The following is a 14,388-nucleotide window of genomic DNA, read 5'->3' on the forward strand; positions in this document are numbered from 1 at the left end:
CCGAGTGCGCTGAAGCTGTGTGGTGCAGGTCCTGCGACAAGATGGGGCGCGGACGGAAGTGATCAGGCAATGGGGTGGACAGCCCAAAATCTGGTCCTCCCGGCGCCGTTTGAAAACAGTTGGCGCCGCCGCCGCCGCGGCAACCTTGGTTCTCTCCAGACGCAGACCTGACGCTGCGCTGCGGTGCGCTGCGCTGCGCTCCGCTCCTCGGTTGCTGCGCGCGGTCGGCCGCTGAGCTTGTCCTCCACTGAGGCTCCGCGGCGGCACCTCGGCGACCCCCTGTGTTAGAGCGTCGGAGGCGGGGAGCAGCCTGGAGGCTCTGGCCGCCGACATGTCACTGCCTCCGGAGAAAGCCTCGGAACTGAAGCAGCTCATCCAGCAGCAGCTGAGCAAGGTGAGAGCAGGCGGGACCGGGACCCCGGAGAGGGCTTGTGGGTGAGGCCAGAGCCGTTTTGTAGCCTCAGCAGAAGAACAAGCAGAGAGAGTTCTAGAAATAGCGAGTCATGGAACGGTCTGGTTGTTGGACGGTTGTAAACACGGAGCGATTGGCGGGCGAGTTCTCCGGGTCGCATGGCGTGTGAGATGCCCTGGGAGCGGATTTGTCGACTGGTTACTGTAAGGGGGACCCCGGAGCGCCCTCCCATCCGCGGTTCTTTAAGAAGGCAAGGAGAGGAGACTAGAAAATGAAGATGAACGAACCTGGTTACCATTTTCCGAGCTCAAGAACTCTGGGGGCGCTCAGCTGAGCGCCCGGAGTTGAAGTAACAAAAGCCTTTGGTTATGGGGCGCCCGTGCTCGAATCCTCTCCACAGCCCACCTTTCCCATCTGGAGGGGAGGCATCAGATTCATAAGGTAGCGCAGGGTTGTACGTCTATTAAGGTGAGAGCGGAAACTCTTTGATCTGCAAACTCCGCCAGGTAGGTGTACTCTGAATAATTTCTTCTTAACCGATTTTGTTGTCATTGAGTGTTATTTGTGAATAAAGGGTAAGAAAGGTGGTAGAGATGATTCTTAGAATTTTACTTAAGAGTGTTATCGTTTTAAAGCTTACCTTTGAGTGGAGGGAAGAAGTGTAAACAAACGCAGTCATGATACTCAGTAGACACTATGTGGAAAATGAACTATGCAACTTGTGGGCCAAGGACAAGAGGGAAAAACGGAGGGAAAGTGAAAGAAAGGACGTTGTCCAAAAACAAGTGTACACATTGCCTGATTTATGAAAGGTAACCCCTCTGTACAACCCCTTAATAATAACAATAAAGTTATATTTTAAAAATTTAAAAAGCTTACAAGTGGAGGTTTACTGCTACCTCTAGAAGCCTAAAAAGTGGATGGTATTTAATTGCTTTGTAATGTTGTAAACTATACTGTGAGTCTTCTTCAGATGGATGTCCATGGCAGAATAAGGGAAATTCTTGCGGAAACAATACGTGAAGAATTGTCACCTGACCAACAACATTTATCAACAGAAGATCTGATCAAAGCCCTTAGACGGCGAGGAATCATTGATGATGTGATGAAAGAACTTAATTTTGTTCCTGTGAGTAATGTAGGGGAAAAGTAGAAATGAATATGCACTTGGAACTCACTGTTTATAGGGTCTTTACTTGGGGTCTGTCCTTTCTGTAAAACCACTTTGTTCATTCTGTCTAATAATATCCTTATTTCAAGTTGAAGTTAGCTCTACGCTGGAGTAAGGCAAATAGTATATATATATCAATATGATTGAAGTTTTATGCTTAATTCCTGTCTTCAGTGGTTTTTCTTAATCTCTAAGTCTGAAACTTAAACACATTTTAGTCAGTTTACTATTTAACAAAGTTAGTTATTCTATAACTTTTTAAGTTAAACTTATTTTTAAAACAATTATTTTAAAATAAAAGTATAAAATTGTTAAAAAATTATGTAAGAGCCCTCATATCTTCATACAAATAGGTCAGTAGTTAGCTTCTCAGTGTACAGTTATAGGTGCTATTTTGAAAATGAGGTAATAATGAAAAACTGTGACCTCGATACTATAAAAATAGGGTGGACTTCATAGTATACCAAGGAATTATTGTAATATGGCTTTATTTATTTACTTATTTATTTAGGGGTTTTTGAGGTTTACAAAAACCATCTGTTGACCTAATATCAGCCTCTACTGGATTAATGCCACCCTATTAAAATAAGTTCATGGTTTTTTGTTGAAATTTGCTAAGGTTTTTAGAATTTGTTTTTAGCTTTCTGTGGGTGACAAGGTTGATAGACAATTTAATTTCTTAGTAATTCAACTTTCAGGAGTGACCAGTTATAGCTTTTATGCAGGTATTTAAATTATTTTAATTAGACTAGTGAAAATAAGGGGCTTCTTGTTTATATATATATATTTTTTTTGAGATAGTCTTCCATAGTAACCCTGGCTGGCTTAGAACTTGCAATATATAGCCTCAAATTTTTGATCCTTACGCCTCTGTCTTCCGGAGGACATGGGGCTTTTTGTGGGTCAGTGCTTAGTTCCATTATTAGCATTTTCTTAACTATAATTTTTGTTTTCTAATTAAAAAAAAAATCTTTCTAGGACAGTGTTGATCAAGAACTTCCTTCCTCTCCGAAACATGCTGTTGGTTTTGATAAACAATCAACATTTAAAAAAAGTATGTATATGCTTTTACATGAATTTAGTTGTGATTAGTGATGGTATATTACTGTGCTATAGTATTATTGATGGGAAATATTTCAGTTTTTATTTCCAAAATAAAATACATTTTTGTCCCTAGTTAGCTTTTTGCAGTACTAGGGATTAAAACTCAGGTCCTTGTGTTTGCTTGGCATGTGTTTTAGCACTTGAGTTCAGGTCCTTAGTTTCTGTTTTATATAAAATACATCTCAAGATTTTATTTTATTTATTTTATTTTTTATTTTTTTGGGTCCGCTCGTGGGGCTTGAACTCTGGGCCTGGGCACTGTCCCTCAGCTCTTCAGCTCAAGGCTAGTGCTCTACCACTTGAGCCACAGCGCCACTTCCGGCTTTTTTCTTTTTGCTTATGTGGTGCTGAGGAATCGAACCCAGGGCCTCTGGCATGCAAGGCAAGTGTTCTACACTGAGCTACCTTCCCAGCCCCTCAAGATTTTATATATAGCACAGAGCATGCAAAAACAAGTAGACTGGTTTCTTATATCTTAATAATTCATTTTACAGAATTTTTTTTGCTTTTTTTTGTTTTTTATTATAAAAATAGTGTACAGAGAGGTTACAGTTACATGAATAAGGTAATAAGTACATTTTCTATGGCGCATTGTAACCTCCTCCTTTTTTCCCCCCCTACCATCCCTTCCCTCTCCAATGTTTTGCTTTTTTAATGGTAGAATAATTGACAAATATGCTTGCTAAGTTGGTTTATGAAAGTGAAGTTACATAAAACATATATAAACAGAAAGTGAAAAGTACAGCTGTGTGGGGGCCCAGGTCTGTTCTCCCAGAACTTGGGAGACAGTGGTAGAAGGATCTCAAGTTTGAGGCCAGTCTGCCCTATGTAGAAAATGTCAGACTAGGAAATACACCAGCCTAGGCAAGATACTTAAAGCACAAAACAAAATAAAACTAAACAAAAAGCAAAAGATCTGGGCTCTGAATTCATTGTTGAAAATAGCTAGAATATAAACTCAGAAAAGAATACCATAATGTACATTTCCTTCCCAGAAAGCAAATAATCTTGCTATATAATATAGTAAAATTGTTATTCTCTCTTAATCTTTGGTTGTCAAGTTGTTTCCTTATGTTTTGATCACATTCATTAAATTGTTTGGCAGTTTCCTCATATTTATTGCTACACTTTACAGCTAATATTGATCCAACACGGAGGTATCTTTACCTTCAGGTTTTGGGTGGAAAAGCTTTCTTGGAACATCTACAAGAACCTGAGCCTTTACCAGGACAAGTTTGTTCAACTTTTACCTTATGTTTACATTATCGGAATCAACGTTTTCGTTCTAAACCTGTTCCATGTGCCTGTGAACCAGATTTTCATGATGGCTTTTTACTTGAAGTACACAGGGAAAGCTTAGGTGAGCATTAATAGTCATTTAATTGAGCAGATCTTTATTAAGTATTGTAGAACAACGGTGCCAACTTTTGCTATTAGAGGAGATTTTTAGTGGATAAATCTCTTGCTGATTTTGATTTGACTTCTCATCTTTCTTTTATTCTGTTTGCAAATTTTCCCTAAATATTAAGCAGTTGCAGCGTGATAGTGGAGAATGACAGTAACAAAGTTCTATTTTATGCCTTTTAGTTGTCAACCTAGAAAACTTTATAATCATGAAGTAAGCACAGTTACCAATTATACCTTTGTAATTTGGGGTTTTAATATAGATTTCTTCTATAAAAATATTAATGGGATAATTTGCTGGATTTAAGGTGGTAGATCTTTCAGTTTTGTGTCAGTAATACAGTGTAGATAATAAACTTCTGGAGGCTAGAGAATAAAGGTAGTTTGAAGATTAAAGTTGACATTTGATGGTTTTGTATTGTAGCATACAAGTAGTTTTAAAGCAGTAGTGGGGAATATCTGGCACATGAGCTGCATGAGACCCACAAACATTTGGTACGTGACAGGGTTAGGGTTAGCCAGACACTTGTCGTAGGCTGTTCTCAGTCATCTTCCTGAATTGATCATTTTGTATGGCTGGCGAATGATATAAATATCCAAATGACCTTTGGTAGGAAAAGGTTCCCTACCTTAGTGACTTCTTATGGATTAGAAAGCATTGATTATGCTCTAATTAGGTAATTCATAATTGTTCTACTCACCGAAAGTTAGTGGTGAGCTGGGTGCCAGTGGCTTATTCCTGTAATTCTAGCTACTCAGGAGGCTGAGATCTGAGGATCATGTTTCAAAGTCAGTCTAGACAGGAAAGTCCATAAGACTCTTTATCTTCAATTAACCACCAGAAAACCAGAAGTGGTACTGTGGCTTAAGTGGTAGAGCGCTTGCCTTGAGCTGAAGAGCTCAGGGACAGCACCCAGACCCAGAATTCAAGCCACATGACTGAAAAAAAAAAAAAAAAAAAAGTAGTGAAAATAGGACTCGACTTTTATTTCCAGGCTCTGGCATGGTTTTTGAGACATTACCAAATTATTCTCTGGTTTTCTATAAGCCTTCTATTTAGTATACTTTTAAGAAAATTACTGTTTTATGTTCCCTAAGTAAATAAATAACGTGGTATATTTCTTTTTTGGTTTATGTTGCTAGGTGATGGAACTAGAATGGCTGATTCAACAACAATGTTATCAATAAGTGATCCAATTCATATGGTATTAATCAAAACAGATATATTTGGTGAGACCACTTTAATAGCATCTTATTTTCTGGAATGGCGATCTGTTTTGGGCTCAGAAAATGGAGTAACCAGTCTGACTGTGGAACTTATGGGTGTAGGTATGATGATTTGTGTCATTGTTAACTTTTTGTAGGCAGTTTGTAAATGCATTTTATATCTTCAGAGCAGTTTTATAGGCCAGGAGAGAAACCTGTAAAACAGAATTTTATTAGGATTACAATAGTAACCTGAGGGAATATATTAAGAAATAAGCAATGTAGTACTTTAGAGTTAGTCTGGCCTTTTACCTTAAGGGGAAAATTTTTTTTCAGTAAAATTAGTGCAGAAAAATTGAGGTTCAAAACTTTTTTTTTGCTTATATATTGGAATAAGTCTGAGTATAAAGAAAAGTAATGTCCTTACATCTACTAAAATAGCTTACTCTCTAGCACACATAGTACAGTGGTTCTTTTTGGGGGGGGTGGAGGGAGGATAGAGGTATTATGGTTCTGTCTTTTTAGTCTTGAACTTTTTTGGGGGGGGGCTGGTCCTAGGCTTGAACTTGGGGCCTGGGTACTGTCTCTGAGCTTTTTTACCTCAATGCTAGTGCTGTACCACTTGAGCCATAGTTCTACTTTTTTTGGTGATTAATTGAAGATAAGAGTTTTATGGATTTTCCTGCCTGGACTGGTTCTGAACCTTGATCCTTAGATCTCAGCCTCCTGAGTATCTAGGATTATGGGCCACTGGTGTCTGGCTTTAGCTTGACAAACTTTGTTTTTGTTTTTGGCTTGTCATGGGGCTTGAATTCAGGGCTTGGGCACTGTCTCTGAGCCTCTTTGGCTAAAGGCTAGTGCTCTACCACTTGAGCCACAGCACCACTTCACTTCAGGCTTTTATCTGTTTATGTGGTATAAGGAATTGAACTCCAGGGCTTCATGCATGCTAGGCAATCACTCTACCACTGAGCCATATTCCCAGCCTTGACAAGCTTTTCTAGTCTGGCATCCTGCCTCAGCCCCCTCAGAGCTGGGATAACAGGTTTACATCATCATGCCCAGCTCCGACTAGTGCTTCTTAAAGTAGGGAGTAGGTCTTCTAGCCTTTTTCAGTGCACTGAGTCCTGGAAGAGATGACATCATACTCAATATCGGTAGGACTAAGTAGTAAAGGTTAAAATGATGAATTTATCATTATTTCTTTGGAATCTTGCATACTGCTTTCTATGTAATATATTTCTGCTAAAATGAAGAAAACAAAACCCACCTTTTTTTGTTGTTGTTGTGGTTGTTTGTTTTTGTCAGTTGGGAGGTCTGAACTCTGGGCCTGCACGCTGTCCCTCAGCTCTTCAGCTCAAGGCTAGCTCTCTACCACTTGAGCCACAATGCCACTTCCAGCTTTTTCTGCTTATGTGGTGCTGGGGAATTGAACCCAGGGCCTCATGCATGCAAGACAAGCACTCTACTACTGAGCCATCCTCCCAGCACCCCACTTGTATTTTATATATAACATATAGTGGAATTACTTTGTTATTGAAAATTATTCCTAGAATGAAACATGGCTGTGGACAGCCTATCCTTAATAATTTGAATTTTAAGTCTGACTCAGAATACTGAAGATTATTCCTAGTGTGAAACAAGGCTATAGACAGCCTAGCCTTAATAAAAATTTGAATTTAAAGTCAAATAAAAACTAGAGGAAAAAATGTTTGCTTTATATAGTTGTATTAAAAAAAATAATCCTAGTTATATGCCTTCAGAAATAGCCCTATGGTTATAATTATAATGTGGAAACCAACATACACTGATTTGCTGAAGAAATAAATGTAAACTAGTTCTAATGTGAAATGTATTTTCCTTTTTCTTTTTAAAAATTTTCAGTAGTGGTTTTGGGATCTGGGTACTTTCCTGAAGCCCTTTTGCTCAAAGTTACCACTTGAACCACAGCTCCATTTCTGGCTTTTAGATGATTGATGGGAGATAAGAGTCCCATGGACTTTTTCTACCCACGCTGGCTTCGAACTGTAATCCTCAGATCTCAGCCTCCTGAGTAGCTAGGGTTTACAGGCAAGAGCCACCAGCACCCTGCTGGTTTCTAATTATTTTTTTATGGCATTCCTGGGGCTTGAACTCAGAGCCTGGGCACTGTCCCTGGACTGTTTTGCTCAAGGCTAGTGCTTTACCACTTGAGCCACAACTCTACTCTGGCTCTGTGTGTGTGTGTGTGTGTGTGTATGTGTGTGTGTGTGTGTGTGTGTGTGTGTGTGTGAGAGAGAGAGAGAGAGAGACAGAGAGAGAAAGAGAGAGAGACAGAGAGAGTGACAGTGTGATTAATTGGAGATGAGTTTCATAGAGTTTTCTGCCTGAGCCAGCTTTGAATCATCATCCACAGATCTCAGCCTTCTAAGTAGGATTACAGATGTGAGTCACTGGCACATGACTTTTTTAATTGTTAAGTCTAAGCATGAATGAAAAATTTGTACTCAAGTGATTATAGTAAGAAGAAAGAGCAAGTGGGTTTACTGTATATGACCAAGTATAGTTTCTGCTTTTTTCATGGAGGTACAATTAGCAGGTGTTTTGGATTTGTATTTAATGTAAGTCTGGTTGGTACTGTGTATTTAATGAAGAAAAATTCACAAATTATTAAATCAGGGTGTAAAAAATGTGATTAGGTAACTAAGAAAATATGTCTCTTACTAGTAGATAAATGGTCTTGTAAATGAAAAATGAACTAGTGTGTGTGTGTGTGTGTGTGTGCGCGCGTGCGCGTGCGCGTGTGCGTGCTCACCAGTCCTGGAGCTTGAACTCAGGACCGGTGTACTGTCTCTGGGCTTATTTTTTTTTGGGGGGGGGGGAGGGTCCGGTCATGGGGCCTGAACTCTGGGCCTGGGCGCTGTCCCTCAGCTCTTCAGCTCAAGGCTAGCGCTCTACCACTTGAGCCACAGCGCCACTTCCGGCTTTTTTTCTTTTTGCTATGTGGTGCTGAGGAATCGAACCCAGGGCCTCAGGCATGCAAGGCTAATAATGCTCTACAGTTTCACTTCTGGCTTATTGGTGGTTAATTGGAAATAAAAGTCTGATGGACTTTCTTGTGGCTGACTTGAACCTTGATCGTCAGATCTCAGCCTCTTGAGTAAAGATGATAACAGGCACAAGCCACCAGTGCCTGGGGAATTGGTCATTTTTAACATGCATATTAAAGTTAATATTAAGTACTCTATTTAAATAGGAAAGCATGACAGTCCTAAAATTACTTTTGTTAAGACTTTAGTTGAGTAAATACATGCAATATTTTCCAGGTGCTGGTGGTTCATGCTTATAATGATAGCTACACAGATCTGCGGATCATGGTTCAAATCAAGCCCAGGCAAGAAAGTCTATGAGACTCTCATCTCCAATTAACACTGCCCACCCCACCCCACTCTACCCCACCCCACTCCCCCCAAAATCTGGAAGTAGTAGAGTAAAGCCTAGAGTGAAAAAACTAAGGATAGCATCTGGGACCTTAGATTAAACCCCAGTACTGACACATAACCACACACCAAAAGTCCATGCAGTATTTGATTTCTGAATATAAGTATTAACATATACATATTTATGTTTGCAGGCACAGAATCAAAAGTTTCTGTGGGAATTTTAAATATAAAACTTGAAATGTACCCAGCACTCAATCAAACATTATCCCAAGAAGTAGTGAATACACAGGTAAATAGTTTTCTTCTTTATGCATGTTTTTTGTAGTATTTATTGATCCTATAAAATAATTTTTATTCAGAAAATTATAATTTGTTACTGAATGTCACCATCCCAGAAGACCACATGGACACAGTCACATATAGGAAAAGGAGTTTTATTGTCAGCAAGGCTGACAAGGCCACCTCCCTCAATGAGAGGGAGAATAGCACTCATCCTTTGTTTAAGGTCAAATTTATAGTCAGGGGGCTTGGGGCAGGAAGTATGGGAAATCTGTGTGTATGCCTGTCAGCTGAATGCTAATGATGGCATATAGCTGGGATGGGGTTTTCTGATTATAACAGTTACAATTAGGCAGCATTTCCCTGATGGAGCTGGGGGCTGGGGTAAAACAGGGCTCCGGGAAGTGAAGTGGGAAAAACAGCTAGGGCTGAAGGCCGGCTGCAGTTAGGCCTGAACAGATCAACTGGTTTTGTCGGAGGGGTCAGGGCCTGAGATGGAGGGCATGATAACAGTTACTTTTAGATTAGTACTCAAAGGTTAACAAAAGGGATGAGAAAAATAATGATGGTATTGTTCCTATAGGGAAATCAGTAATGTAGTTTGGGGAATGCAGAACCAGGTCAGAATTGCAAAGCAAGGACTTGAATAGCTTCTACTCAGTGGTAGAATGCTTGCTTACTATGTGCCTTGCCCTGGGTTTGATCCCTAGCATTGCCAACAACAACAACAACAACAAAAAAGGAGATGGGGAAGAGAACCATCCTGATGAAACTCTTAAAAAGTATATACATTTATGTATGTAAAATTTAACATTTTGAAGTATTTTCTCACGCTTCTGCTAGGATATAGATAGGGAGATAGATAGATAGATAGATAGATAGATAGATAATTTCTGGTGGACGCAGCAAACAATAGCAAGTAGTAGAAAGTTCTCTGTGGAAAGTAACAGGGTAATGTGTGGCAGAGGGATTTGAGGGATTTAATCACTTAGTATCAAGTGATTAAAGTAGGTAAAAATCTGCATGGCAAGAAGCGTAGTAGTCTAAACAGTGCTGAGACTATCAAATTTAAAGCCCAATGAGGTGTAGAGCATAATGGAAATGATTGAAGTGTTTTAAACAAGGAAATGATCATTCATATGTGTTTGTCTGTCTGTAATGGGGCTCGATTTCTGGGCCTGGGTGCTGTCCCTTAGCTCTTCAGCTCAAGGTTAGTGCTCTACAGCTTGAGCCACAGTGACACTTGTGGCTTTTTCTGTTTATGTGGTGTTGAGGTGTCGAACCTAGAGCCTCATGCATGCAAGGCAAGCACTCTACCACTGAGCCACCTTCCCAGCCCCTCCTGAGCTTCTTTTACTTAAGGCTATCACTGCCACTTGAGCTGTGGCTGTACCTCAGCTTTTTTTTTGGTTGGTCCTGGGGCTTGAACTGGGCACATTGTCCCTTAGCTTTTTTGGGGGGGGGGGGTCTGGTTATGGGGCCTGAACTCTGGGCCTGGGCGCTGTCCCTCAGCTCTTCAGCTCAAGGCTAGAGCTCTACCACTTGAGCCACAGCGCCACTTCTGGCTTTTTTCTTTTTTCTTATGTGGTGCTGAGGAATCGAACCCAGGGCCTCTGGCATGCAAGGCATGTGCTCTACCACTGAGCCACCTTCCCAGCCCTGTCCCTTAGCTCTTGAGTTTAAGGTGAGTGCTCTACCACTTCAGCCATAGCACCACTTCTGGTTTTCTGCTGGTTAATTGGAAATAAGAATCTTACAAACTGCTGCCAGGGCTGGCTTTGAACTATGATCCTCGGATCTCAGTCTCCTGAGAAGCTAGGATTACAGGTGTGAGCAACCAGTACCCAGCAGTGTGTGTGTGTGTGTGTGTGTGTGTGTGTGTGTGTGTGTGTGTGTGTGTGTGTGTGTGTGTGTGTGTGTGTGTGTGTGTGTGTGTGTGTGTGTGTGTGTGTGTGTGTGTGTGTGTGTGTGTGTGTGTGTGTGTGTGTCGGTCGTGGGGCTTGAACTCTGGACCTGGGCACTGTCTCTCAGCTCTTCAGCTCAAGGTGAGAGCTCTACTGCTTGAGTCACAGCATCACTTCCGCTTTTCTGAGTGGTTATTGGAGAAGAGTCTCATGAACTTTCCTGCCTGGGCTGGCTTTGAACTGTGATCCTCAGATCTCAGCCTCCTGAAGTAGTTAGTATTACAGGCGTGAGCCACCAGTGCCCAGCTCCCGGCAGCTTTTTTTTTTTTTTTTTGAGTAGTTTATTGGAGATGAGTCTCATGAACTTTTTCCTGCATGGACTGGCTTCAAACTGTGATTCTTACTCAGGTCTCAAAGTCCTGAGTAGCTAGGATTACAGACCTGAGCTACTGGTACCTGGCTTACTTTGACTGTCATGGAAAGACTGAATGAGGTACTGGGGTAACTAGAAATAGGAAAGTGTTGAGGCTCTTACAAATAAGAAATGATGTAGGTGCAGACAAGGATGGTGGTAATTGTTATATACATGTAGTTAAAGAGATTGAAAGGAAATTAAGAAATATATGTTCTTTTAATTTCAAGCTTGCCTTAGAACGTCAAAAAACTGCAGAGAAAGAACGATTATTTCTCGTGTATGCTAAACAGTGGTGGAGAGAATATTTGCAAATTCGACCCTCACACAACTCACGACTGGTTAAGATTTTTGCACAGGTTGGTAAATTACATTCAACAGTTTAATGCCTGTATTTGAGATTTAGTGTTGCATACGTAAATATTTAATTCTACATTTGTAGAAAATGTGAATTTGTTTCTAAAATAAAATGTTGATTCTTATAATTATTTCATTGAGTAGGTGAGTAGCATAATACAATGTTTGTTTTACTTTTCATACTAGCTACTGGGCTTTTAAGCCTTTTACTTAAATGTATTCCATTTAAGTAGATAAAATTTGGGGCTGGGAAGGTGGCTCAGTAGTAGAGTGCTTACCTTGCATGCATGAGGACCTGGGTTTAATTCCTTGGTACTACATAAACAGAGAAAGCCAGAAGTGGCACTGTGGCTCAAGTGGTAGAGCACTAACCTTGAGCTGAAGAGCTGAGGGACAGCACCCAGGCCCAGAGTTCAAGCCCCACAACCACCACCAACAACAAAAAGTGGATAAAATTTGTTTTACTAGACTAAACCCTGGCCTTATAGTTACAACCAAATAATTAACTAGTTGGACATGTTGTGATTTATTTGTAAATTCAGCTCTTGTGTGCTAAACAAGGGCTCTGGACATATTTTTGTTATAGAGTTAAGCAAAAACAATATTAATTGTAATAATTCTGTAGAACCAAGATTTCTAAGCCAGTGGTGACCAGAAGTATTTAATTGGAGAATTTAAACTACAGATGCTTTTTTACTTCTGATGGAGTTACATCAATTAAATACTGGAAGTTGAAAGTACATCTAAACTGCCATGCATCATAGCTTAGCCACAAATTTTATTGTAGAGGATTAGTTGTTTACCCTTGTGATCATATGGTGACTAGAAGCTGTGGCTTCCCCGCATTGGGAGATAGTATCATACATTGTATTTCTGCGATTCTGGAGATCAGAATCCAAAATTTTTTTTTTTTTTTTTTTGTTCAGTCGTGGGGCCTGAACTCTGGGCCTGCATGCTGTCCCTCAGCTCTTCGGCTCAAGGGCTAGTGCTCTACCACTAGAGCCACAGCGCCACTTTCAGCTTTTTCTGCTTATGTGGTGCTGAGGAATCGAACCCAGGGCTTCATGCATGCGAGGCAAGCACTCTACCACTGAGCCACCTACCCAGCCCCCTCCAAAATTTTTATTAATTTAAATTTTATTATAAAGGTGATTTGCAATTTTTAAGTCAGATAATCAGTATGTTTATTTATTTTTTTTTGGTCAGTCATGGGGCTTGAACTCTGGGCCTGGGCGCTGTCCCTGCGCTCTTCAGCTCAAGGTGAGCGCTTTACCGCTTGAGCCACAGCGGTTTATTGGAGATAAGAGTCTCTCGGACTTTCCTGCCCAGGCTGGCTTTGAACTGTGATCCTCAGATCTCAGCCCCCTGAGTAGCTAGGATTACAGGCATGAGCCACTGGCGCCCGGCAGTATATTTCTTTTTGAACAATGCAACCCCTCCATTTTCTCCCACTTTTTCCCATCTCATCTCCCCTCCCTCCAAGTTGTAAAATTCATTTAGTGTCACTGTTGAGTGGGTTCAACCTTTGTCCTACCATTTCTGTGATTCCTCTTCCCTTCTCCAAATCAGATAAACATATATATAAGACAAAGGGTACAGAAATAAAAAGTAGTGACAACAGGGAATAGACCAAAGGGAAAAAAAGAAGGAAAAAAAGAAATAACTGCAAACAGTACAATTTAAAAAAAACCTTGTTTCCATTTTTTGGAGTTCATTTCAATATGCCTCATTTTATATGGTCATAATGCACATAGCTATTGAGCCATTGTGATCCTCTCCTAAGAATATCCTCCTATGTTCTCACTACGATGCTTATGCGATGCTTAAAGTGCAGTTTAATCATGTCCAAATATAATTATTTGTCTTTTACTATCCATTGGATTAACTTGTAGATTTACAGACATATTGTAGTTATCACAAATGAGGGAAACCATACAGTCTGTGTTTCTTTGGGTCTGGCTTACTTTGCTTACTATAATTTTTTCCAAGTCTCTTCATTCCCTTACAAATGGGGCAAGGTTATTCTTTCTGATGGAAGCATAGAATTCAGTTGTGTATATATACCACATTTTCTTGATCCATTCATCTCCTAAGGGGCATCTGGGTTGATTCTGTATCTTACCTATGGTAAATAATTCTTCAGTGAACATGGTTGTGCTGGTGGCTTTAATGTAGGCTGATTTGTAGTCATTTGGGTAAATGCCCGGGAGTGGGATTGCTTGGTCCTAGGGAAGCTCTATGTTTAGTCTTTTGAGGAATGTCCATACTGCTTTCCAGAATGGTTGAACAAGTTCACTTTCCCACCAGCAGTATAGTAGCATTCCCTTTGGCCACATACCCTCCAGCATCTGCTATTATTTTTGTTTTGTTTTGTTTTGCCTTTTGTTAGTTTTGCGGTCTGAACTCTGGGCTTGGGCATTGTCCCTGAGCTCTTCAGCTCAAGGCTAGTAGTGCTCTACCACTTGAGCCACAGCACCACTTCTGGCTTTTTCTGCTTATGTGGTGCTGAGGAATCGAACCCAGGGCCTCATGCATGCAAGGCAAGCACTCTACCACTGAGCCACCTTCTCAGCCCCTATTAGTTTTCTTGATAATGGCCACTCTAACTGGGATTATGTGGAATCTCAATGTTGTTTTGATTTGCATTTCTTTATGGCCAGAGATTTCTTCAGATGTCTGTTTGCCCCAGAATCCAAAATTTAAAGTAAAGCTGGGTG

General features: G+C 40.5%; 1 protein-coding gene across 8 annotated transcripts in view; it reads left to right on the forward strand.

Annotated features, from left to right (window-relative positions):
- Window positions 1-209: 209 nt before the first annotated feature.
- Cep76 (centrosomal protein 76) overlaps window positions 210-14,388 on the forward strand; it is a 31,322-nt gene continuing 17,143 nt past the window's right edge. For 2 of the 8 annotated variants that reach the window (XM_070029600.1, XM_070029601.1), the window contains exons 1-7: window positions 213-394; window positions 1,386-1,541; window positions 2,562-2,637; window positions 3,823-4,047; window positions 5,235-5,420; window positions 8,911-9,008; window positions 11,545-11,673. In XM_070029600.1, the coding sequence (XP_069885701.1) occupies window positions 332-394; window positions 1,386-1,541; window positions 2,562-2,637; window positions 3,823-4,047; window positions 5,235-5,420; window positions 8,911-9,008; window positions 11,545-11,673 (933 nt within the window). In that variant the 5' untranslated portion in view covers window positions 213-331. Of the gene's footprint in view, window positions 395-578; window positions 919-1,385; window positions 1,542-2,561; window positions 2,638-3,822; window positions 4,048-5,234; window positions 5,421-8,910; window positions 9,009-11,544; window positions 11,674-14,388 lie in introns of those variants that run through there. The other 6 variants (XM_070029598.1, XM_070029602.1, XM_070029603.1 and 3 more) reach the window with 6 other exon arrangements.

Source organism: Dipodomys merriami, unplaced genomic scaffold (assembly GCF_024711535.1).
Source record: "Dipodomys merriami isolate MVZ:Mamm:240054 unplaced genomic scaffold, mDipMer1.0.p SCAF_2, whole genome shotgun sequence".
Lineage (NCBI taxonomy): Eukaryota > Metazoa > Chordata > Mammalia > Rodentia > Heteromyidae > Dipodomys > Dipodomys merriami.